The sequence below is a fragment of the Saimiri boliviensis genome, chromosome 12, assembly GCF_048565385.1.
Source record: "Saimiri boliviensis isolate mSaiBol1 chromosome 12, mSaiBol1.pri, whole genome shotgun sequence".
Classification (NCBI taxonomy): Eukaryota; Metazoa; Chordata; class Mammalia; order Primates; family Cebidae; genus Saimiri; species Saimiri boliviensis.
The window spans coordinates 87,206,692-87,231,985 of record NC_133460.1 but is presented as its reverse complement, the minus strand read 5'-3'; the positions used below and the strand labels follow the sequence as shown (position 1 = coordinate 87,231,985).

General features: G+C 45.9%; 1 protein-coding gene and 2 non-coding genes across 5 annotated transcripts in view; all 3 read right to left on the bottom strand.

Moving 5' to 3' along the window:
- The window catches only part of SUFU (SUFU negative regulator of hedgehog signaling), a 133,116-nt gene that overhangs the window by 42,365 nt on the left and 65,457 nt on the right, over positions 1–25,294 (bottom strand). For all 3 annotated transcript variants that reach the window (XM_010333128.3, XM_039465238.2, XM_010333129.3), the window contains exons 4-6: positions 3,513–3,655; positions 2,521–2,606; positions 2,177–2,249 (exon numbers count right to left, since the gene is read on the bottom strand). In XM_010333128.3, the coding sequence (XP_010331430.2) occupies positions 2,177–2,249; positions 2,521–2,606; positions 3,513–3,655 (302 nt within the window). The remainder of the gene's footprint in view (positions 1–2,176; positions 2,250–2,520; positions 2,607–3,512; positions 3,656–25,294) is intronic.
- Positions 4,616–4,719, bottom strand: LOC120362615 (U6 spliceosomal RNA). Its single transcript, XR_005578468.1, has one exon. It is a non-coding gene; the product is annotated as a U6 spliceosomal RNA (small nuclear RNA).
- Positions 22,251–22,389, bottom strand: LOC120362601 (U4 spliceosomal RNA). Its single transcript, XR_005578454.1, has one exon. It is a non-coding gene; the product is annotated as a U4 spliceosomal RNA (small nuclear RNA).

The window sequence follows — 25,294 nt, the reverse complement described above, 5'->3', positions numbered from 1 at the left end:
AATGTGTCCAGCCCATTTACTTTATAAGTAAAAAGAAAAAGCTAAGACTCAGAAAGGTGAGGGACTTGTTTGGGCACACAGCTTGTTAGTGCGGGGCTCGGATCACAGGAACATATGCCAGCTCTAAGTGGACTGATAGCAAGCAGACCCCAGAAAGGCACAGTGAACACAGAGGAGTTTACACTTGGTGCACAGCACCGCCAGGAAAGAAAGCTGTCCTTTCTCCCTGTGGGATCCCGGCTTGCTTTTAAAGACCGCTAGGTGCTCCAGGTCCTGCCAGCTACTCTCAAGGGAGTCTGCCGACTAGGAAGGAGAACAGCTCTTGGCATGGAAGGATGGATGCTTACCCTACCAGTGCAAGAACCAGGTTCTTTTTTAGTACTTGGCACTTATGACAGACCGAACAATGGCTCACAGTGCCCCACGATGGATCCCAGTGCGGCTACAGGACAAGGACCTAGGGAAACATAGCGTTCCTGGTTCTTGAATATGCAGAAGACACAAGGAAACCAAGTTTAAAGTAGAGAGAACAGAGGATCCTGGCAGCAGTTTGAAATGTTCAGTGTTAAAGGCACTAGGAAAACAGAGGAGCATCATCTGTGAATGAAGAAGATTTATGCCCAAGAACTCACAAGTCTACAGTGAAGAACTCAGGGGCTGCTGGTTACATGTCCATCTGCCACCTCTCTCTTGCTCTAACATACGGAACTCCTGGCAGCTGCCTGTGGCCTACCAGATTTTTCAACAGAAAAATGAAAGGTTTAGAGATGGCAATGACCCGCATTTGGTCAGGGGAGTCGATCGGGCCAGACACGTGGCAGGCACATCATTAGCTGTCTGTGGCTCCTGCTTCAAGAGAAGCCCATAAAAAAGGCAGTTAATGGGCCAGGCACGGTGGCTCATACCAGCAATCCCAGCACTTTAGGGGGCCGAGGCAGGTGGATCATCTGAGGTTAGGAGTTCAAGACCAGCCTGGTCAACATGGTGAAACTCCGTTTCTACTAAAAATACAAAAACTAGTTGGGCATGGTGGCAGGCACTTGTAATCCCAGCTACTCGGGAGGCTGAGGCAGGAGAATTGCTTGAACCCAGAAGGCAGAGGTTGCAGTGAGCCGAGATCGTGCCACTGCACTCTAGTCTGGGCAACAAGAGCGAAACTCCATCTCAAAAAAAAAAAAAAAAAAAAAGAAGAAAGAAAATAGAAAAGAAAAGAAAAAGAGGCCGGGCGCGGTGGCGCAAGCCTGTAATCCCAGCACTTTGGGAGGCCGAGGCGGGTGGATCACGAGGTCGAGAGATCGAGACCATCCTGGTCAACATGGTGAAACCCCGTCTCTACTAAAAATACAAAAAACTAGCTGGGCGTGGTGGCGTGTGCCTGTAATCCCAGCTACTTAGGAGGCTGAGGCAGGAGAATTGCCTGAACCCAGGAGGCAGAGGTTGCGGTGAGCCAAGATCGCGCCATTGCACTCCAGCCTGGGTAACAAGAGCAAAACTCCGTCTCAAAAAAAAGAAAAAAGAAAAAGGTAGTTACATTTTTGTGGCTTTCAAAATTCACCTGCATGCTAAAGGAATGCTTCTAAAACAGTAAAGATGACACTAAAACACTGTCTAGGTAGGCCACAGGGAATGGGCAGCTGCCAGACTGTATGTCTAGGGTTCCAACCTTTCCAGTGTAGGAGCTCTGCATCTGACTGTCCCAAGACAGAAAATGCGGCGAAAAGAGGGATGAGATCGTTAACCAATCAGTGCTCACTCCTGCAGGTGGGCCATGGAGTCAGTATCACCTATACTACTGTCTGGTACAGAGTGGTAGTGGCCATGGTGGCTCCCTGAGAGTCTAGGAGGCAGGTGAATGAATACTGCAAGCAAGCAATATCCACTATATTTATCTTTTATTGCTGGTAATCTAATTTTTCAAGCCAATATATATTTTACATACAATAAAATCACCCTTTTAAAGTGCAAAAATACATATATGTCTGAGGACTAGCTTTCCTAGGCTGAAATTTCTGCTTCCTATGTGCTCTACAGAATTCAGAGGACAAGTTCCAAATGATGCCATATTTCTACTCACTCACACATAAAGCTCCTCCGTTTTCCCAGGATGAAAGCCAGTGTTATTTGGAAGAGGCCTAGGCACAGGGTGCTAGAAAGGTTTTCCTCACTCAAGACATACTTGCAGGTGTGGATCGATCTCAAATATGGTCTCTCCCCTCCGCATGTCAGTTATCAGCCAGGGGCCTCCAGCGCTGTGGACAAGGAAAGGGAACACGATGGTAACTGAGGGTCTGGGGTTGATGGGCTGGGCCTACAGCCTGACCTGTTTGCTGCCCTAGGCCCAGGACACAGGGGAATAGTTTGTGGTAAGGGACTGTCAGGGAGTGAGTCGTCAGAAAGCCCTGATATGAAAAACCAGGGCTTGAAATAATAACGCAAAAGGGAGCCCCACATGGAGGGTGACAGAGGGACTCCCACCCCCAGGCCCAGGAAGCAAGGCTCCCACCTTGCATGAGTACTCACACAGGTACTGTCCGCAGCAGCTCCAGGATGCCCTGCCCGTTCCACTGCTGGGCTGAGTGTAGCTCCTCAGTGCAGACACCAACGATCTAAGGCCCAGGACAGAAGGCCACTGTGTGTTAATGGCTGGCCACCATCCCAAGAAGGTCAGCTACCCAGGTTCTCTGAGTCACCTCTAGTTGGGAGACCACACACAGGATCTGTGCTCAGGAGCTGGTGCATCCAAGATGGGATGGTTCCCTCAGGAGGGCGTGGCTCCCTGGCTGGGAAATAGATGGGTCCACAGGCAGGCCCTGAGGCCTGACCCTTGCCCTTGCTGTGTCTGGGTGACACCAAGTCTAGCTCTTGGCTGCAGAGAAAACCAAGGCCTGAGCAACTCAAGATGGATCCTCAGGCCATGTTTCTGGAAGTAGGGGAGGTTCAGGGAGCTGTTCCTACCCATTCCGGTGTCATGGGAATGTAAACAAGAGACTTTGAGACCTATCAGTCTTGGAACCGTGACCAATAGGTTCCAGCACTTGCAGAGAAACTCCTCCCTTCCTTCTTAGGGGCTAGGCCTTGGTGTAAATATCAAGGGAACCAGTGGAACTTTCACATAGACTTTGTTGTGACCAAAAATAAGCACTGGTCAAAGCTGGGCAGGTTCCCACAGCTTCTGAGAGACAGCAAGTACGACCTAGAGCTGGCTTCCTGCTGTAAAGTCCTGTTCCCGAGACTGGGTCTTCACTGTTCACAGAATACCTCCCACCCCTGTTACTCCCTCAGCTACAGCCATTCTCTTCCACCCAAATGGCTTCCTCCCCTCCCCACTTCTCCCATCTCAGCAGGTTAAATTGGACCATCTAAATCTACCTGATAAACCATCAGAGGAAACAGAAATCAGGAGGAGGCCAAAAGAAACTGCCCCTCCCTTCACTCCCCCTCTTCAAGCATCCCTGTCCTGCCAGGACCTTTCCCACAGGAAGGCTTGAGTCAACGTCTAACCTGTGCCTTACCTGGAGGAAGGTAACTACCCCAAAGGGTGTCTGCACGGGCTGCATCTGTGGGTCCTCTGTCAGCAGCATGTGCTGAATTCTCGACTCACTGTTATCCAAAGGGCTGTGCCAGGACACATGGTCCCCACTGCAGAAGGTGTTCTCTGTGGGAGAGACACAAGGATCCTCAGTGTTGGAGGTCCCAGATCCAGGCCTAGAATGTGGCCTGGGATCTCACTAGCCCAAGCTGGGAGGCTTCCCAGCCTCTTAGGGTAGCCCCTGTGAAGGAAGAGAAGCATTCACTCCGGGTGGATGGAAGCGAAGAGTTTGTGGATATTTCCAAAAACCCAAATTGTTCCTGCTTGCCAATTCTGTCAACCTTAAATGGAAAAGGACTGGCTATTAGTGTGGAAGCTCTCTTGGCCTGGGAAGCCCAAAAGACTTCTGGCATCTGCTTCACTTCCCGAACACCCTGACTCATGGTGGGAGGTAGGAGCCATGGTTGGATCTGCCAAGTAAGAATAAAGTGCTTTACTGTGGGGACACCTGGCCAGAAGTCCACAGGGAGGCAACAGGGTAATGAAAGCCCTTTGCCTTGGAGAAACAGACCAGGATTTCTGTGTTGCTGAAACCGCGCTCAGAAGGAAACATCCAACCTTGGAGGGCCTTTGAGGTCTGTCACCAGTTTCCCACAGGTAGACGAAGGAATTCCTGAGGAACACTAAACTTCAGGTAAATGAAAGTCTAGATAGTGCCTCCCACACCGTGGCCAAGACAACTCACGAGGGTCCTCAGGCCACGTCTCTGAGATGTTCAGATTCTGCCAAGGGGTAGCTATTGGCATGAGGGCACAGCCTACTCACAGGCACACCACTGCATGTCACACATGCCCATTACTTTAGAAAGCATTTTGTTTAAGACCACATAACTGCAAGGGAAAACAACCCCACGGGGTATTACGTCTCCCACCAGCTCTGACTCTCATTGTGGGTGCCAAGGTGCTCTGCATTACCAGCCTATGTGTCCACAGGCTGCCATCCATGTTTTGTCCTTACACAAATGGAAGCACACTATTATGCAGATTTCACTTAATTACATATCTTAGAGATCACTTCTTTTTTAAAAAAAATACGGAATGCTTCACGAATTTGCATGTCATCCTTGCGCAAGGGCCATGCTAATCTTTGTATTGTTCCAATTTTAGTATATGTGCTGCTGAAGTGAGCATGAGCTCACTTCTTACCAGCACATAGAGAGCTGTCTCATTCTTTTTTTTTTTTTTTTTTTTTTTTTTGAGACGGAGTTTTTTGCTCTTGTTACCCAGGCTGGAGTTCAATGGCGCGATCTCGGCTCACCGCAACCTCCGCCTCCTGGGTTCAGGCAATTCTCCTGCCTCCGCCTCCTGAGTAGCTGGGATTACAGGCACACACCACCATGCCAAGCTAATTTTTTATATTTTTAGTAGAGACGGGGTTTCACCATGTTGACCAGGTTGGTCTCGATCTCTCGACCTCGTGATCCACCTGCCTCGGCCTCCCAAAGTGCTGGGATTACAGGTTACAGGCTTGTCATTCTTTAAATGGCTATTCCAGAGTTCACTGTGGTCCGTCATTCATGATCTGGGAATCTCAACAGTTGAGGTACCTTCACTTTTTTCAATATTTAAGGTAAGGCAGAACACACACACACACACACACACACACACACACACACACACACACACACAATCTTTTCCATCCAAGATACAGCTCAGGTTATTGATTCTAACCTCAATGGTGTTCATTCAGGCAAGAGACGGAAGATTACTTCCTCTGAGATGTGATAATACAGGGGAGGGGAGAAGGCACAGCTCCAGGTAGAGCCAACTGGAAACTCCTAAATTTCCAAATTCCTGCTAAGCCCACTCTTCCCAGAATCCCTCTCCTTTTATGTAAGTGTGTTTCTACAAGTAGCCTACATGTTCTACAAGCAAGAAACAATGCAACAGGTGAAAGGACTGAATAAGTAATTAACCCCCCTAGCAACATACACACATACTCACAGTCCAGGACCACCAGATGACTACTGGTAAATTCTGCTAAACATTTAGAGAAGAATTAATATCAACTTTTTGCAAACTCTTCCAAAAAATAAAAGAAGAAATACTTTCTAATTCATTGTATGAAAACAATACTACTCTGATATCAAAAGCAAAGGTAAGACAAGGGAGAAAAAAAACTATAGACCAATATACTTTATGCATATAAAAACAAAATCCTCAACAAAATAACAGTAAACAGAACCCAGCAACATTTAGAAAGGGTTATACACAATGACCAAGTAGAATTTATCCCAGAAATGCAAGGTTAGTTATACATAAGGAAATCAATGTAATATATCAACAGAATAGAGGTTATAAAAAAAACCACTACATGATTATGTCAGTAGACACAGAAAAAGCATTTGACAAGATCCTTTTCATGATAAAAATACTCAGACTTGGAATAGATGTAATTTGCTCATCTTGATAAAGGGCATTAACAAAAAAACCCCACAGCTAACATCATACTTGATTGATAGTGAGTGACTGAACTAATTCAGTTCCTCTAAGATCAGGAACATGACAGAGATGCCTACTCTCACCATTTCTATTCAACACTGTATTAGAGTTGCAAGCTGGGACAATTAGGCAAGAAATAAAAGGCCAGGTGTGGTGGCTCATGCCTGTAATCCCAACACTTTGGGAGGCCAAGGCGGGCAGATCACCTGAGGTCAGGAGTTCAAGACCAGCCTGGGCAACATGGTGAAACCCCATCTCTACTAAAAATACAAAAAAATTGGCCAGGCGTGGTGGCATGAGCCTGTAATCCCAGCTACTAGGGAGGCTGGGGCAAGAGAATTGCTTGAACCCAGAAGGCAGAGGTTGCAGTGAGCCAAGATTGTGCCATTGCACTCCAGCCTGTGGACAGAGCAAGACTTGGTTGGGAAAAAAACCCAAAGATATACAAATAGCTAATAAGCACATAAAAAGGCCCTACCATCAGGGGAATGCAAATCAAAACCACAACGAGGCCAGTCCAGTGGCTTTCCAAGGTGGGAGGATTGCTTGAGGCCAGGAGTTTGAGACCAGCCTGGGCAAACATGGCAAAACCCCATCTCTACCAAAAATACAAACAACAAAAAAATTTAGCTGGATGTGGTGGCCTACACCTGTAGTCCCAGCTACTCAGGAGGTTGAGGTGGGAGGATTGTTTGAGCCCAGGATCTGGAGGCTGCAGTGAGCTCTGGTCACACCATTATACTCCAGCCTGGGCGACAGAGTGAGACCCTGTCTCAAAAAACAAAAGAAAAGAAAAAACCCACAATGAGACACCACCACTTCATACTCACTAGAATGTTTAAAATAAAAATGATAGCAATTACAAGTATTATCTGGCAATACAAAGTAATCAATACTAATATATACTACAACATGAATCCTAAAGACATTATGCTAAGTGAAAAAGCCAGTCATAAAAGACCTTATGTTACATGATTCCATCTATATGGAATGTCCAGAATAGGCAAATCTATGGAAACAGAGAGATTAGTGGTTGTCCAAGGCTGTGATGTTTGGAGGGAATAGGGAGTGATCAATAGGGGGTTCTTTTTTTATGGTGATGATTTCACAACTGTCAGTTACATGGTATGTGAATCGTATCTCAATAAATCTGTCATGAAAAAACAGGATATAGCAGGCAAAAGGAAGGAATCTTGGGGCAGAGACAAAGTAGGGGAAGCAAGGCCAAGCCTCTAAATTCCTTGTTCCCACCACCCCAAGCTCAGCAGCCTGGCCTGGGAGAAACCTGATCCATAATGTTGACACATCACAGCACTGTATATGTCTACATGACCTAACAATCACCTATCAGCATGTTCTTTTCTACAAATGAGGAAAGGATGCTTGAGATTGCACAAGGTCTCACAGTATGTCAGTGATGATGGGCACAGCCCAACACTTCCCAGACTCTGGGGTCATCCACAATACCCATCAGGATGTTTGCCATATCTGTGTACCATCTGTACCATTACTTACCTGTATTTTTCTCCTAAAATTGACTTTTTTTAAAACCTAAACAAACTTACTCTGAAAAGGTAACTTCATATCACTATACTAAATAAGAAAAATAAATGGAAAATTACTGTTGCTTACCATTAAGTGGAAGACAATTTGATAACTTCAGGATACTATGATAATAAAATGTTATTAATTTCTAGCTGATATTGTTGCCCATTTAACATTGTTTAAAAACTGAAAGAAACCAGAGTCAAAGAGCTGTTCAAGGTTTAAAGAGTCATATCGAGCTAAGACAAAATCACTAAGACTGAGAGAAAATGAACTGGGCCAAGCATGGTGGCTCATGCCTGTAATTCTAGCACTTTGGGAGGCCCAACGAGAGGATTGCTTGAGCCCAGGAGTTCGAAACCAGCCTGGGCAACATAATAAGTCCCCATCTTTAAAAAAAAAAAAAAAAAGAGAGAGAACTGAAGAGAGAAAAGTGGCCTCACTATTCATGCTACCAGTTACCACTCTTGTGCAGTTACCAGCTGAACTCGCCTGCTGGTTTTGGCAAACCCTGGCATAGTGCTGAACTTTGGCGTTGGGAGGGCCCTGTTTCTATTTGGCTCCGTCCCTAACTAGTTGTGACCCTGGGGAGTTTTCCCAAACACAATATCCAAGCCTGTTAGCAGGAAATAGCGTGCCTACTAAGTGTGCTTTCTACTACTGTGTGTTATGACTCGTGTACTGGAATACAGTACAGATACTCCCACCCAAGTCACCAGGAAACGTAACTGGCCATAGAGCCTGTAGCTACCAGCAAGTGCCCAGTAGGTGGCACCATTGCTCCTGGTTTAAGAAACAGGCCAGTTCCCTGGAGTTTTGCATCCCTATTGATTGATGTCTGGAAACATACCCTAAACTGGATGGGGATTTATTTAGGCTAGAAACAGGAAGACTGGAAAGATTTGGAGCCATGACCTTTGACATTTTTTTTTTTTTTGAGACAGAGTTTCACTCTTGTTACCCAGGCTGGAGTGCAATGGCGCGATCTCGGCTCACCGCAACCTCCGCCTCCTGGGTTCAGTCAATTCTCCTGCCTCAGCCTCCTGAGTAGCTGGAATTACAGGCACGTGCCACCATGCCCAGCTAATTTTTTGCACCTTTTAGTAGAGACGGGGTTTCACCATGTTGACCAGGATGGTCTCGATCTCTTGACCTCGTGATCCACCCGCCTCGGCCTCCCAAAGTGCTGGGATTACAGGCTTGAGCCACCGCGCCCGGCCGACCTTTGACATTTTAACCAGAATTAACATGCTTTAAAAATACTGTGCAAACCCAAACTGTTTAAACCAGAATGACCAAAAAGCACTTTGTGCAGGCTTCGTAACTTGGGAAGGGGGTTAATTTAGGCAGTTGGGAGAGGAGGACTCTAAGGCAGGAAGAGGGAGTTGGTACTGCTCTAGGACCAACATGTTCCACCCTGAGCATGTGTGATCATGAGATGTGTGATTTGGCTTTGGCCAAAGGTACTCCTGAGTTAAAGCAGGAAGCAGAAAGCACAACTTCCATCAGAAATGCTTGCAGAGCAAGACACTAAAAGAACCTTCTAGCAAGGGACAGGGTCTTCCACAGCTCTGCCTGTGAAGGAACCAGACTTATGAGCTCTTCTGTGGCCAAGAAACGGTCTTTCTTAACCATGAAAGAGCCTTGGTCACAGTTCTCAAGCCTGGGACAAAGCCACAATGCGTTCATTCTTGAGTCCGGTCTGGTCTTTATGCCCTGGAAACTCAGCCCCATTCTGTTGGAGCCACTGTGGGGTCTCAGCACTCAGGCCCCAGCGCCCACCCCGGGAAGCTCTGGGCCCCTTCAGAGGGGTTTTCAAATGCTAATAATGCCTTAGTTGGAGGCCCAGCTGTTCGTTCCAGCAGTTACAGGAGCTGGCTTCCTCTCTCTTCCTCCCCAAGGTAACTTCATTGAAAAGTCAGGACGAAAATCCCAGAGACCTCCACTTAAACCACACAGCAGAGGTTCCCCCAACCCAGCGTCTAAAAGAACGCCGTTCCAGGTAAGGGCTGCGTAGACAATTTCTATTTTCTTCCCTCCTCGGAGCTTTCCCCCAAGTACCAGGAGAAATCTCCCTCAGCTACCCCAGACTTCTATGTTGGTTGGCACATTCACTGGAAGGGACATACCACTCCAGGGTAGCAAAAGGAGTCTCTCCCTCCCCTTCCCTACAAAAAATGCTAGTTACAGATTCTACATCTTGCTTACTCGGGAGAAAGATTTCATTCCTCCATGTCTCATTCCCCATTAACAAACAACTCCCGGCAAGAACTCTAAAAACTTGGGGGGCACTGAACAGGCACACAGAATCTAACTGGCTCCTCCAATTGGCCATCATCCCATCCCTACCTCCCCGACATCCAGCTCCAGTCATGGTGGTTGGAAGTTGGACTGTCCCGGATATAATAAGTTAGCAAAATTTAAGGAGAGAGGATGCAGAAGAAAAGTTATTGTTTGTAAAATAGTGCTGCCTTTGAAACACTGAGAAATTCTTCAAGAGTTCTTACAAATACATTCTTCAAGAGTTCTTTTTTTTTTAAATTGCATTTTAGGTTTTGGGGTACATGTGAAGAAAATGCAAGATTCTTGAATAGTACACACATGACAGTGTGATGTGCTGCCTTCCTCCCCATCACCTATATATGGCATTTCTCCCCATGCTATCTCTCCCCAACTCCCCACCCTCCGCTGTCCCTCCCCTATTCCCCCCTTCCCCCGCACAGACCCCAGTGTGTGATGCTCCCCTCCCTGTGTCCATGTGTTCTCACTGTTCAACACCCACCTATGAGTGAGAACATGCGGTGTTTGATTTTCTGTTCTTGTGTCAGTTTGCTGAGAATGATGGTTTCCAGGTTCATTTATGTCCCTACAAAGGACACAAACTCATTGTTTTTGATGGCTGCATAGTATTCCATAGTGTATATGTGCCACATTTTCCTTGTCGTCTATCACTGATGGGCATTTGAGTTGGTTCCAGGTCTTTGCTATTGTAAACAGTGCTGCAATGAACATTTGTGTGTATGTGTCCTTATAATAGAACGATTTATAATCCTTTAGACATATACCCAGTAATGGGATTGCTGGGTCAAATGGAATTTCTATTTCTAGTTCTTGAGGAATCGCCACACTGTCTTCCACAATGGTTGAACTAATTTATACTTCCACCAACAGTGTAAAAGTGTTCCTATATCTCCACATCCTCTCCAGCATCTGTTGTTTCCAGATTTTTTAATGATTGCCATTCTAACTGTCGTGAGATGGTATCTCAATGTAGTTTTGATTTGCATTTCTTAATGACCAGTGATGATGAGCATTTTTTCATATGTTTGTTGGCCTCATGTATGTCTTCTTTTGTAAAGTGTCTGTTCTTATCCTTCACCCACTTTTGAATGGGCTTGTTTTTTTTTCCTTATAAATCTGTTTTAGTTCTTTGTAGATTCTGGATATCAGCCCTTTGTCAGATGGGTAGATTACAAAAATTTTTTCCCATTCTGTCGGTTGCCAGTTCACTCTAATGATTGTTTCTTTTGCAGTGCAGAAGCTGTGGAGTTTGATTAGGTCCCATTTGTCTATTTTGGCTTTTGTTGCCAATGCTTTTTGTGTTTTGGTCATGAAGTCCTTGCCTATGCCTTTGTCTTGAATGGTCTTGCCTGTATTTTCTTCCAGGGTTTTTATGGTGTTAGGTCTTACGTTTAAGTCTTTAATCCATCTGGAGTTAATTTTAGTGTAAGGTGTCAGGAAAGGGTCCAGTTTCTGCTTTCCGCACGTGGTTAGCCAGTTTTCCCAACACCATTTATTAAACAGGGAATCCTTTCCCCATTGCTTGTTTTTGTCAGGTTTGTCAAAGATCAGATGGTTGTAGTCTTCAAGAGTTCTTAATTCATCCTAACTCTGGACAGTGCCGGCCTGCCTCCCTTCTGTGCAAAAGGACAGGCTCCGGAATGTTCTACATAATAGCCTGGAAACTAACATCCCACCCCAAGGTCAGAAATAACAGGCTTGGTCTGTGGAGAGGAGGCTAATAATGTTCCCTTTTGGAGCCCAGGAGCGTGAAGCTTGGCGCTGTGAAGCCAAATGCCCCTTTTCTCCAGGTGCTCTTCTGCATGCTCTGAGATGATTCCGTGCTTTCCAGGGACAGAGAACAAGGGCAGGAAATGCAACTGGACTATGCCGGGTGTCACAGGAGTGGCTGGTCTGCAAGAGGTGTTTTTTGAGAGAGCAGGAAAATGGAAGGTGACCCAAAGCGGGCTGGCAGACTCAGGTCTGTCACCTTGGAGGTCAAATATTTGACAATGGCACAACTATCATAGTCTGTCAAGAAAAAGCTCCACTCCTCTTGCCTTTTTGGTGTTCACAAATCATTCTGACCACCAGGGCTTAAGTGTCACCTCTGTGAACATCCAGAGCAGGTCCTAGGAGGGCTTGGCAGTTCTTTCCCAAAATGCTAGATGTGCCAGACATATCCCCACTAACACAGACTGCTGAGGAGGAAAGGTTCAGTTAGCCTATGCCCCATCTCTGCAAGTTCCAGGATGAAGCCGACACTTGTGGGGAGGCTCTGGCCATTGCTTAACCCACCCTCCTTCCTGAGAAGGCTCAAGCTTCTACTGCTGCAGCCACGGTGGGCTGCTCAGCTTCCTCTGAAATTGGAAGACAGCCCCTTCTCAAGTCCACAGGGGCCCACGAGCAGATACATATTTAGGGAGGCAGAACTACAGGTCTGCACAGGCCTGGAAGGTTCATGACTCCCCATTGAGAGGACGAGAAAATCTGGAGGTTTTGCTGAATGAAACATCTCTGGCTGAGGCAGTGAAGGATGTGAAGTTCAAAGCCAGTCCTGATGGCCTCTGCCCAGCCCAGGTGCTTCTAACAGGGGCCACTCAGTCTGCCCACTGCCCCCACTGGATCTCTCTGTAAGCCCAGCATAATTCTAACACCCCTGCCTAATTTCTTCTTCTTCTTCTTCTTTTTGAGACAGAGTCTCTCTCTGTCACCCAGGCTGGAGTGCAATAATACAACCTTGGCTCACTGCAACCTCCACCTACTGGGTTCAAGTGATTCTCATGCCTAAGCCTCCCAAGTAGCTGGGACCATAGGTGCATGCCACCATGTCAAGCTAATTTCTGTATTTAGGAGAGATGGAGGTTTTTTTTTTTTTTTTTTTTTTGAGATGGAGTTTCGCTCTTGTTACCCAAGCTGGAGTGCAATGGTGCGATCTTGGCTCACCGAAACCTCTGCCTCCTGGGTTCAGGCAATTCTCCTGCCTCAGCCTTCTGAGTAGCTGGGATTACAGGCACGCGCCACCATGCCCAGCTGAGAGACGGAGTTTTGCCATGTTGGCCAGGCTAACTCCTGACCTCAAGTAAGCCACCTGCCTCAGCTTCCCAAAGTGCTGGGATTATAGGCATGAGTCACCCGCCCAGCCCAAGCCTTATTTCTACACCAACAACAGAGAAGAATGGGGATGCATGTGCCTAGTCTACTGCCAGAAATGAAGAGCCTACTAAGTTTTAGGAGGCCATGGGGTGTAGCACAGCCACAAATGACATTTCTGGAGCTCTAAGCACACCCACACAATGCTACCCTCATTTTAGGGAGAGGCAATCCCAGGCACTGTACAGAGGGCACTGCCAGCACGAAGACCCAGAGCCTTGTCCAGGCAAATTCTTCCTCGACCTAACAGCAGCCACCCACCAAAAGAAGGCCACAGATCCTCTTCTTGTCTGGTCAACACTCACCTCTTCCTGGTAACAGCAACTCTCCTTCCTCCGGGAATCCAAATAAAGCTGAGAGTGAGCACCTCCCTCCACTTCCCTGCCTACCTGGCTCCACACCCCCTCCCCAAGCCAAAGCCAAAGAACCCTGCAGCAGAGTCGTGAGGCAAGGGTCACACTAGGAACTGGGACAGAAGTTGAATGCAATGATGTATAAATAGCGTAGGAGCAAAAATAAATAAATAAATAAACACATTCTGGGCAATTCCCCTTTAACAGTGGAACTCCTGCAAGGAGAGGAAAAGATGGGATATTACCGAGCTCAGAAGCTACAATTTGTTACAAACCAACAGAATTTGGCACCCCTGCCTTTTTCCCCACATAGTGCACAGCAGACAGATGCTCCTGAGGAAAGATAATCCCAGGAACATGGTTGACTGCACAGCAGCCCCTCTGCAGGGCTTCCAATCAAACTTCAAAGAAGATCCAAGACAGAAACTCCATTATTTATTTATTTAGACGGAGTTTTGCTCTGTCGCCCAGGGTGGAGTGCAATGGCTTGATCTTGGCTCACTGCAACCTTCCCCTCCTGGGTTCAAGCAATGCTTCTGCCTCAGTCTCCCAAGTAGCTGAGATTATAGGTGCCCGTCACCATGCTAGGCTAATTTTTGTATATTTAGTAGAGACAGAGTTTCATTACTAAATATATAAAATTCGTTGACTGGGCTGGTCTTGAACTCCTGACCTCAGTTGATCCACCTGCCTCAGCCTCCCAAAGTGCTGGGATTACAGGTGTGAGCCACGGCACCCAGCGAGAAACTCTTTTTAAGAAAGAAAAAACAGGCGGGGCGCGGTGGCTCAAGCCTGTAATCCCAGCACTTTGGGAGGCCGAGGCGGGTGGATCATGAGGTCGAGAGATCGAGACCATCCTGGTCAACATGGTGAAACCCCGTCTCTACTAAAAATACAAAAAATTAGCTGGGCATGGTAGCACATGCCTGTAATCCCAGCTACTCAGGAGGCTGAGGCAGGAGAATTGCTTGAACCCAGGAGGCGGAGGTTGCGGTGAGCCGAGATCGCGCCATTGCACTCCAGCCTGGGTAACAAGAGTAAAACTCCGTCTCAAAAAAAAAAAAAAAAAAAAAAAAGAAAGAAAGAAAAAACAACAAAACAAACAAACTAGGGTGAGGGGAACACAAAACAGATTCTCTGTATATGTGGTTAAGGAGCTCTTGGGGCTAGAAGGTAAAGTTCTTCATAACTGGACAAATGGTGCAGATGGTGACCAGTTGTAGAGTTCCCAATATGCCCATGGGTAGAAGCAAGAACCCCTCCCCCCACCCCCCACCGCCTACGTTTTCAAAGTTTTGGATGCAGTTTGACTTGAAAAGTTCATTTGAGGTGTTTGGTTAGAGAGCTTCCCTCAGCTAGCTCTGTATGATATTAATTTGGCTAAATGTGGTTGCAAGACATGAAGACGAGAAATGAATACGCAGTCCCACATGATTAAATAAAGACTCAGAGGAGATACATTTGCTCTTGCAAAACTGAAAGGAAACGTAAAAGCTATTCCTTCCAGGTTTTGCCTGGAATCAAAGGAATTGCACAGCTAGCCAAAGGAGACTCAGAACTGCTTCCCTATGCATTTTCTCCAGAATCTCCCCCTTTTCAACTTCCTTCTTCTCTCTCAAAGCCACAATCATAAAGGCAAACAGTGAAGTGTAAGGAAAATCCCTTTATAAGCAGAGAAGCTCAGCAAACTGGAATACATGTCACAGCAGGGGAGGTGGAAGGCTGGCTGCTGGAGGCCCTGTAGGCTCTCAACCCAAAGTGATTCTAGGGGGCTACAAACCTTTCAGAACTGGACTGATATGGCTCCCTTAGAGAAAAGACTATGGACCCAACACTCACCTGTGCCTGCATGGGAAGGGCACACAGTGGACAACCTAATTCTTTCCACAGTGGGGGCAAGGAACCTGACTGCCCATAGAGCTCAGGATGGTTCACCTGGCGTATGGCAGCTGTCACTATCATTTACTCACCCATATGTGCTATGCCCACGTGTAAAGAACACAGGTCCGTGCTTACCCCTTAGAGAGAGCCTGGAGTCCTAATCTAGCAGAAGCTTTCACTTTTCTTTTTAAGCAGCTCCCTCTGTTAAGACACCTGTCAGCGTGAGAAGAATCTTCTCCCCACAAACTTGTAACTGGGCAAGACCTGCCCTCATTCCTCTCTCTCCTTCACCAGCATGAGGGCCTGCCACCTTCACACAAGGCAGAGCCTAAGCCTCTTTGTTCTTTTTTTTCCTTTGAGACAGAGTCTCGCCCAAATTGGAGTGCAGGGGTGCACTCCACATCTGGTTAATTTTTGTATTCTTAGTAGAGACGAAGTTTCACCACGTTGGCCAGGCTGGTCTCAAACTCCTCACCTCAAGTGATCCACCCACCTCGGCCTCCCAAAGTGCTGGGATTACAGGCATGAGCCATGGAGCTTGGTCCCAAGCTTCTTTGTTTTTTTTTTTTTTTTTTTTTTGAGACGGAGTTTCACTCTCCTTACCCAGGCTGGAGTGCAATGGCGTGATCTCGGCTCACCGCAACCTCCGCCTCCTGGGCTCAGGCAATTCTCCTGCCTCAGCCTCCTGAGTAGCTGGGATTACAGGCACGTGCCACCATGCCCAGCTAATTTTTTGCACTTTTAGTAGAGACGGGGTTTCACCATGTTGACCAGGATGGTCTCGATCTCTTGACCTCGTGATCCACCCGCCTCGGCCTCCCAAAGTGCTGGGATTACAGGCTTGAGCCACCGCGCCCGGCTGCTTCTTTGTTTTTAAAGCCAAAGGGACTAAGGTTTTAAACTTGTAGTCCTGTATACATTTCAACCAAAGAATGCCAGGAGGGCCGGGTACAGTGGCTCATGCTTGTAATCCTGGCACTTTGGGAGGCTGAGGTGGGTGGATCACTTGAGCACAGGAGTTTGAGACCAGCCTCAGCAACATGGCAAAACCCTGTCTCTGCAAAAAATAAAAAACGTATTCAGGTGTGGTGGCACATGCCTGTGGTCCCAGCTACTCGGGAAGCTGAAGTGGGAGGATCACCTAAGCCCTGGAACATGGAGGCTGCAGTAAGTCAGGATCACACCAGTGCACTCCTGCCTGGGTGACAGAGTGAGATGTAAGACCCCATTACAAAAAAAAAAAAAAATCACAGAAAATCCTTTGAAGCTTTAAAATCCAGCACATGCTTCTACCCCTTCTTTCTGAAGAGACCAGTGGAATCTACTTAGACTGGGTGCAGTGATTCACACCTGCAATCCCATAGCTTTGGGAGGCTGAGGCAGGAAGGTCACTTGAGACCAGGAGTTCAAGACCAGCCTGGGTAACACAGTGAGACCTTGTCTCTACAAAAAATTTTAAAAATTGCCAGGCATGGTGGTGCACACTTGTAGTCCCATAGCTACTCAGGAGGCGGAGGCTGGAGGATCATTTGAGCCCAGGTGTTCGAGGTTACAGTGAGCTATAATCATACCATTGCATTCCAGCCTGGGCAACAGAGCAAGACCCTGTCACTGTAAAACAAAACAAATGAAAACATTTAGTTGCCAGGGACCTATAAACTAGTATGATCATTTTGGAGGATCAAATAGCAGAATCTATTAATACAAAAGGTACCTTCCCTTCGACCCAATCATTCTAAGTATCTACCCTAGAGCAAAACATGTCACAGGGAAGAATGAACAAGGATGGTCACTGCATCTGTGCACTGTTTGTAATACTGGAAAAATGGCAACAACCTAAAGGTGCATCACCAGGGGAATAGTTAAACTATGGTTTATTCATACAATAAAGTCACAGGCAATAGTAAAAAAAATTAAATAAAGATCTTCAAAACATACTGTCAACTGAAGAAATCCAATTGTGAAGGGTAGTACAGTTTCACTTACATTAAAGAAAGAAAGAAAAAAAACCCATAGAAACCCAAATCACTTCATAGGTACCTAGAAGAAGGTGAATACATGGAAAAAAAATCTGGCCAGCTGCAAGGACTCACACCAAATGGATAAAGTGGGGTCCTTTAGGGAGGTCCCTGAGATTGGGGGGGATGGTCACAGAGGACTTTGACTTTATCTGTATAGTCTAAGTTTTTAACATCTGAGGTCAGGTGTGGTACCTCATGCCTGTAATCCCAGCACTTTGGGAGGCTGAGGTAGGTGGATCACTTCAGTCCAGAAGTTTGAGACCAGTCTGAGCAACATAGCAAGACACCATCTCTACAAAAAAAAACACACAAAAATTAGCGGGGTGTGGTGGCATGTGTTCAGGTGGGAGGCTGAAGGGGGCTGAGGTAGGAGGATCACTTGAGCCCGGGAGGTTGGGGCTGCAGTGAGCCAAGATCACACCACTGCACTCTAGCCTGGGAGACAGAAATCTTGTCTCAAAAAAAAAAAAAAAAAATCTGAAATTTATTTATGTATTATCTATATACTTAATGTCAGAAGGATGATCCTCCTCCTTGACCCCTCTGCTATGTGGTACCAGCAGCCAGCTACTGTGGCATCACTCCGAATGCAATGGCACTAATCTGGACACTCAAGGAAGTTAGGTGGTGTAATTTGAATGTCTGCCCCCTTCAAAATGCATGTTGAAACTCAATCTCCAAACTGGCAGTATTGAGACGTGGGGCCTTTAAGAGGTGATTGGGTCATAAGGGCTCTGCCTTCATATATAGATCAATAAGTTAATGGATTATCACGGAGATGGGCGAGTGGCGGGGGTGGGAACTAGTGGCTTTATAAGCGACCTGAGCTAGCAAGTTCAGCCTCTTTACCATTCATGTCCTGCACCACCCTGGGACTCTGCAGGGAGTCCTCACCAGCAAGAAGGCCTTCATCAGATGGGAGTCTATTTATACTAGAGGGGTCTGTAATGTTAACATCATACAATGATACTAACATAACAGACTCCTCTAGTATAAATAGACTCCTCTGGATGAATTTTCAGATATTTTCCAGTTTTCCCTATTTTAAACAACACTATAAGGTTGTTGGTCATATATGAACATCTTGGCAACTGTGTCCAATTATCTCAGGGTCAGTTCCTAAAGTGGGATTGGAGGTCACAAGGTCTGCACATTTTACAGTTGGCACATATGCCCAATTGTCCTCCTAGAAGGTGATCCCTCAAGGCAGGGTGGCCCCTGCCACAGTGGCAACTGTGTTCTCACCTGTGGCTGGTCTTGATCTCCTGTCCTCAGGTGATCCACCCACCTCGGCCTCCCAAAGTGCAGGGATTACAGGCATGGGCCACTGCACTTGGCCTGCTTGCACATTAACTTTTAACCCAGAGAGAGTTTTGGTTGGCCTTGTCCTCAGCAACCCCAAAATAGATAAATGAATGAAACACTGACTTCTTTTTTTTTTTTTTTTTTGAGACAGAGTTTCGCTCTTGCTACCCAGGCTGGAGTGCAATGGTGCGATCTTGGCTCACCGCAACCTCCACCTCCTGGGTTCAAGCAATTCTCCTGCCTTAGCCTCCTGAGTAGCTGGGATTACAGGCATGCGCCGCCATGCCCAGCTAATTTTTTGTATTTTTAGTAGAGACGGGGTTTCACCATGTTTACCAGGATGGTCTCGATCTCTTGACCTCGTGATCCACCCACCTCGGCCTCCCAAAGTGGTGGGATTACAGGCTTGAGCCACCGCGCCTGGCCGAAACACTGACTTCTTTTTAGCTCAGTCACTGGCCAACTTAGTATAAGGTAAAACATTACTTAAGAGTCTTCTCAGCTGGGCGCGGTGGCTCAAGCCTGTAATCCCAGCACTTTGGGAGGCCGAGGTGGGTGGATCACGAGGTCAAGAGATCGAGACCATCCTGGTCAACATGGTGAAACCCCGTCTCTACTAAAGATACAAAAAATTAGCTGGGCATGGTGGCACGTGCCTGTAATCCCAGCTACTCAGGAGGCTGAGGCAGGAGAATTGCTCGAACCCAGGAGGCGGAGGTTGCGGTGAGCCGAGATCGCGCCATTGCACTCCAGCCTGGGTAACAAGAGTGAAACACCATCTCAAAAAAAAAAAAAAAAAAAGTCTTCTCTCTTAGCTGTATTCTCTGATATAATTTTCTTACTGTGTAACCTTGAAGAAGTCACTTAACTTCTCTGAATCCATTTTTTCACATACCAAAACAGATGTGATGATATCCTGTCTACCTTGAAGTTTTTTTTTTTTCTTAAGAATCCAAGAAAAGAAAATACATAAAATTGCCTTGTATACTGAAAGTACTGTACAAATTAAGCAGCTGCTATTCATTTGAAAGATTCAACCACTGGAAAACACTGTCACTATTTATACAAAAAGGAACGAAGACAGAAGGATCCAGCAGAACAGAGACACAGATGTAGAATCCACCCACAGTGGCAGAGCAGACATTGCCTTGAGGAGCCAGGATTCTAATTTTCAGCTTAGGAAATGAATCCCCTTCTTCCTGCATTAATTGATACCAAGAAGCACAGCTATGGTACTTATGGGTGTTCTCAGAAGTCACCCAGCTGGGTCAGACCTAGAGGACCTGGGGAGCATCGAGAAGGAGAAGGAAGGACTTGTTTGCAAGAAACTAGACTGGAGCACAGAACAAGGCATCACAAAAATACTTATTAGGAAATAAAAAAAAACACACACAAAAACCAGCATTAATAAATGATCTCCTTTGGGAGACCAAGGTGGGTAGATTACAAGGTCAGGAGTTCGAGACCAACTTGGCCAACATGGTGAAACCCCATCTCTACTAAAAATACAAAAATTAGCCAGGTACGGTGGCATGTACCTGTAATCCCAGCTACTCAGGAGGCTGAGGCAGGGGAATTGTTTGAACCCAGGAGGCAGAGGCATGCAGTGAGCCAAGATTGTGCCACTGCACTCCAGCCTGGACAAAAGAGCAAGACTCTGTTGCAAAAAATAAATAAATTAATCAAATACATAAATTAAATAAATAAATAAATAAATGGTCTCTGGGTGTGGCAGTCTAGATTCCTGAATCACCAACTCCACACCCATCGCTTAAATCCCCTCTACAAGGGCCTGTGCCAGCTACTGCCCAGACTACTAGGAAAACTTCAGGGATGGTGAGTTTACTGCCTCCTGGTGCCTATCCACATTAGGAACTGCTTCTACATCCCAATGAATAGTTAACAGCCTTCTAGTTCTCTATTCTGAGTAACAAAGAAAAAAATCAAATCCCTTTTCCATATGGCAAGATGTCAAATATTTTTAAACACCTGTTGTGGGTCATAGTTCAACTCCCTACATACTCCATCTCAAAGTCTTTTCTTCTTTAAACTGGAATGTTTCCAGTTATTTCACTTTTATAGCCATTCCTCACAGGTGGACAGTTTTGAAAGGTTTTGCCAGTTTGAAAGCCACCATTCTCTGGGCACACTCTGATTGGTCTAAGTCCCTTGTTGAATGTGCTCCCAGAAAGGGCTGTTGAGTCAGAGACAGGACATGAGGCAGGTACTTACCTCTGAGTATCTGTGTATAGACCAGCCCCCCAGTTGTCTATGTATCTGCCCAAATTCCAAAGTTTACCTACCAATCAGATACAGGAAGGAGGTTACAAATAACCAATTTTGGGTGATTTGATTATAGGAAGAGGTGGTAATAAATCATGAGTGAAAGCTTTTGGTGTTCAGACCACACTCTTCCAGGAAATGTCTTCCTGCTTGGAGAGATGGAGAAGGGACTGAGTTGTGAGGGTGAACTCAGGTAGTGCAGGGCTTTCCGAGGGCCACAGAGTCTGAGTAGCCTATAGGCCTCCAGCCTCAAAGCACTTCCTTAATACTGGAATGCAGCCAACCTTAAAGCTACCAAAGGTGGGAAGAGTCCTGTGTCTTATTTTATGGACTTGAAAGACTACACAGTGCTTCTTCAGTGCCTAGGCTGCCAAATTATAAAATGTGCAGACCTTGTGACCTCCAATCCCACTTTAGGAACTGACCCTGAGATAACTGGACACAGTTGCCAAGATGTTCATATATGACCAACAACCTTATAGTGTTGTTTAAAATAGGGAAAACTGGAAACTATCCGAAAGTTCATTCAGAGGAGTCTATTTATACTAGAGGGGTCTATTATGTTAGTATCATACAATGAAATGCCATACAACCATTATAAGCACTGCTATGCATATATATGTATATGTGTGTGTATATACATATGTGCATATACATATACGTGTGAGTATACACACACACACACACATATATATACACACATATATATATATGTATATATATAAATTTTTTGAGACAGTTTTTTGCTTTTGTTGTCCAGGCTGGAATGCAATTGTGCGATCTCGGCTCATTCAACCTCCACCTCCTGGGTTCAAGCGAGTCTCCTGCCTTAGCTCCCCAAATAGCTGGGATTACAGGTGCCTGCTACCTTGCCTGGCTAATTTTTGTATTTTTAGTAGAGATGGGGTTTCACCATGTTGGCCAGGCGGGTCTTGAACGCCTGACCTCAGGTGATCCACCTGCCTAGGCCTCCCAAAGTGCTGGGATTACAGGTGTTAGCCACTGTGCCTGGCCAAGCTACATTTACTTAGCTAGAAAGATTTCCATGACATGATGCTGTGTGAAGAAAGCATGTCAGTATTTACAGTATTTAGTAAAACTGCCTATTTTATGTATAGAGATGTATCTAGAAGGATGACAACCAAATAAAAATGGCTGTCTCAAAAGCATATTTTTATCTTTGTTTTCAATATATATTTATTTCAGTTACAAATATAGTCTTACTATAAGAAAGTCAAACAACAAAGAAATATATAAAGTAAAAAATAGAAATCTCTTTTTCCATCAGTCCCATTTCTCAGCTATTAACATTTTCTGTTAACATTTGATATGCAATCTTTAAGACTTTCTTTTGAGCATGTATAATCAAAGTCATATTTTTTTCTTTTCTTTAATTCAGTCTCCGTAGAGACTGTCAAACATTGCCAGTGCCGACTATATTTCAAGTCATCATGGCGGGGTATTGGGAAGTTTTCAATTAGCAATAATTGCGCCTCAGATAAACCTCATTGGCTACGATACTGCCACTGCGCAAAGCTACTTTTTTCTTTTTTTAAAGGAAAAACGAAACGAAACTCTACACATTGTTCTGCAACTTGGTTTCTTTATGTTTTCAGTATTGCCTGGATTTTTAAAATGTCCTTTTTGTAATTAGAAAAACAATAAAGCTGTATTTGTTTGGGGGAATAAAAGTGTACCAGCCAAGGACAGAAGACAATGAATGTGTGATGTGAGTGGCCCAGTGAAGAGAAGCAAAGGACAAAGGCTTTCCTGTGTTCAGGTCACCATGGTGCTTAATACAGGAGGACCTAGACATGCCCAGTTGGCCCCAGAGGTTGATAGTGTCCTGTTCTCCCAAAATCTTCAAAGCCAAATACAGGCTGCCAGAGTTAGGCCTGGGGCTAGGGAATATTGCTGCAGCCTCCCCTGGAGATGCATCCCCTGCCCAGCACAGTGCCCCAGGTATGCAGCTTCTGCTGGGCCAAGCAGTATAAGGCAGAGAAAGCCCCCCACTGCTGTTTTGAAGTCTACCTGCTACATGCCAGCAAAACAATCCACTGCTTGGGTGTGCTGCAATCCCTCTTTAAAAGCACCTGAATTCCCTCCCTTTTCTTTTCCTCCCCTGGCTCGAGTTCCAATTGTCATTTTCCCGGAGACAGGGCTCTGTAAGGAGTCAGAAATGCTGCTTGAACCTCATCAGAACGCTTGAGGGAGGGCCATTCTGTTCTCCTGGTCCCTGAGTCCTGGAAAGAACCTCAACAACAAGCTTGTCCTCATGACTGCCCTGCAAGGCAAGAAGACAGGCCTGGTGGTAGAGACTCACTCCCAGGGAAGCCCAAGCAGTACTGTGTCTGGCTTAAGGATGCCAGTCATTTTCCCCTGAGAGAGCTATGAAGAAACTGAGTAAGAAAGCAGACTACGGTTGGGCGTGGTTGCTCACACCTGTAATCCTAGCACCTTGGGAGTCCAAGGTGGGTGAATCATGAGGTTGAAAGACAGAGACCATCCTTGCCAACATGGTGAAACCCCATCTCTACTAAAAATACAAAAATTAGCTGGGGGTAGTAACGTACACTTGTAGTCCCAGCTACTCGGGAGGCTGAGAGGCAGAGAATCGCTTGAACCCAGGAGGCAGAGGATGCAGTGAGCCGTGATTGAACCTCTACACTCCTAGCCTGGGTAACAGAATGAGACCCTGTCTCAAAAAAAAGGAAAAGAAAAGAAAAGAAAAATAAAAATTTGGCTGGGTCCAGTGGTTCACACCTGTAAATCCCAGCACTTTGAGAGGCCAAGGCAGGGGGATCACTTGAGGTCATGAGTTCAAGACCAGCCTGGCCAAGATGGCAAAACCCTGTCTCTACTAAAAATACAAAAATTAGCCAGGCATGGTGGCAGGCACCTGCAATCCCAGATACTTGGGAGGCCAAGGTAGGAGAATCGCTTGAACCCAAGAGGCAGTGGTTGCAGTGAGCCAAGATCATGCCCTTGCACTCCAGCATGGATGACAAAGAGCAAGACTCCACTTAGAAAAAAAAAATCAGTCATAGTTATCCTTTCAGTTTTTTCTTTTCTGATAATGAAACCCATGCTCTATGCAAAAAAATTCAAAATGGCAAGGAAGTACAAAAAGGAAAATATCAATGACATATAACCCCATCACCCTAAGATGGCCTTTGGTGAATATTTTCACATGTGTCTGCCAGTGATATATGTGGACACGTACAAATTGTTACCAGAATTAGAACCCAACTGTATAAAGTGTTGCAATATATTTTTTTCTTTTTCTTTCTTTCTTTTTAGAGACAGGGTCTCGCTCTGCCACCCAGGCTGGAATGCAGTGGCATAATCTTGACTCATGCAACCTCTAACTCCTCAAATGGGGGTCAGGTGATCCTCTCGCCTCAGCTTCCCGAGTGGCTAGGACTACAGATGCAAACTACCATGCCTGGCTAAGTTTTGTATTTTTTTGTAGAGATAGGGTTTCACCATGTTGCCCAGACTGGTCTTGAACTCCTGGGCTCAAGTGATCAACCCACCTGGATCTCCCAAAGTGCTGAGATTACAGGGATGAGCCACTGTCCCGGTCTTTTTTTTTTTTTTTTCCTTGAGACAGGTTCTCATTCTGTTGCCCAGGCTGGGGTGCAGTGTCGCAATCATCCTTGATGATTGTGGGCTCAAGCAAGTGATCCTCCCACCTCAGCCTACCGACTAGCTGGGACTACAGGAGCACATAACCACACCCAGCTAACTTTATTTTATTTTTGTAGGGACAGGGTCTCATGAGCTTAGTCTCAAACTCCTGGGCTCAGGCGATTCTCCAGTCTCAGCCTTCCAAAGCACTGAGGTTATAGGCGTGAGCCATAGCACCTGGCCTATGCTGCTTTAAAAAAAAACCAAACAAAAAACAACAACAACCTGTTTCCTTTTATTTTGCAATATGCTTCTTCTTCTTCTTTTTTTTTTTTTTTTGAGACGGAGTTTTCCTCTTGTTACCCAGGCTGGAGTGCAATGGCGTGATCTTGGCTCACCACAACCTCCGCCTCCTGGGTTCAGGCAATTCTCCTGCCTCAGCCTCCTGAGTAGCTGGGATTACAGGCACGCACCACCATGCCCAGATAATTTTTTATTATTTTTAGTAGAGACAGGGTTTCACCATGTTGACCAGGATGGTCTCGATCTCTTGACCTCATGATCCACCCGCCTTGGCCTCCCAAAGTGCTGGGATTACAGGCTTGAGTCGCTGCGCCCGGCTGCAATATGCTTCTTAAATAACAACATAAATAATATTGTTTCCATGTATAATGCTAGGCTCTGCATTAGGAGGACTACCTATATTATGAAGTTGATATTACTATTACCTCTGTTTCACAGATGAAGTAACTGAGTCTTGGAAATGTTCAATTTTGGTACCACATGGCCCAACTAGGATTTGAACCCAGGCAG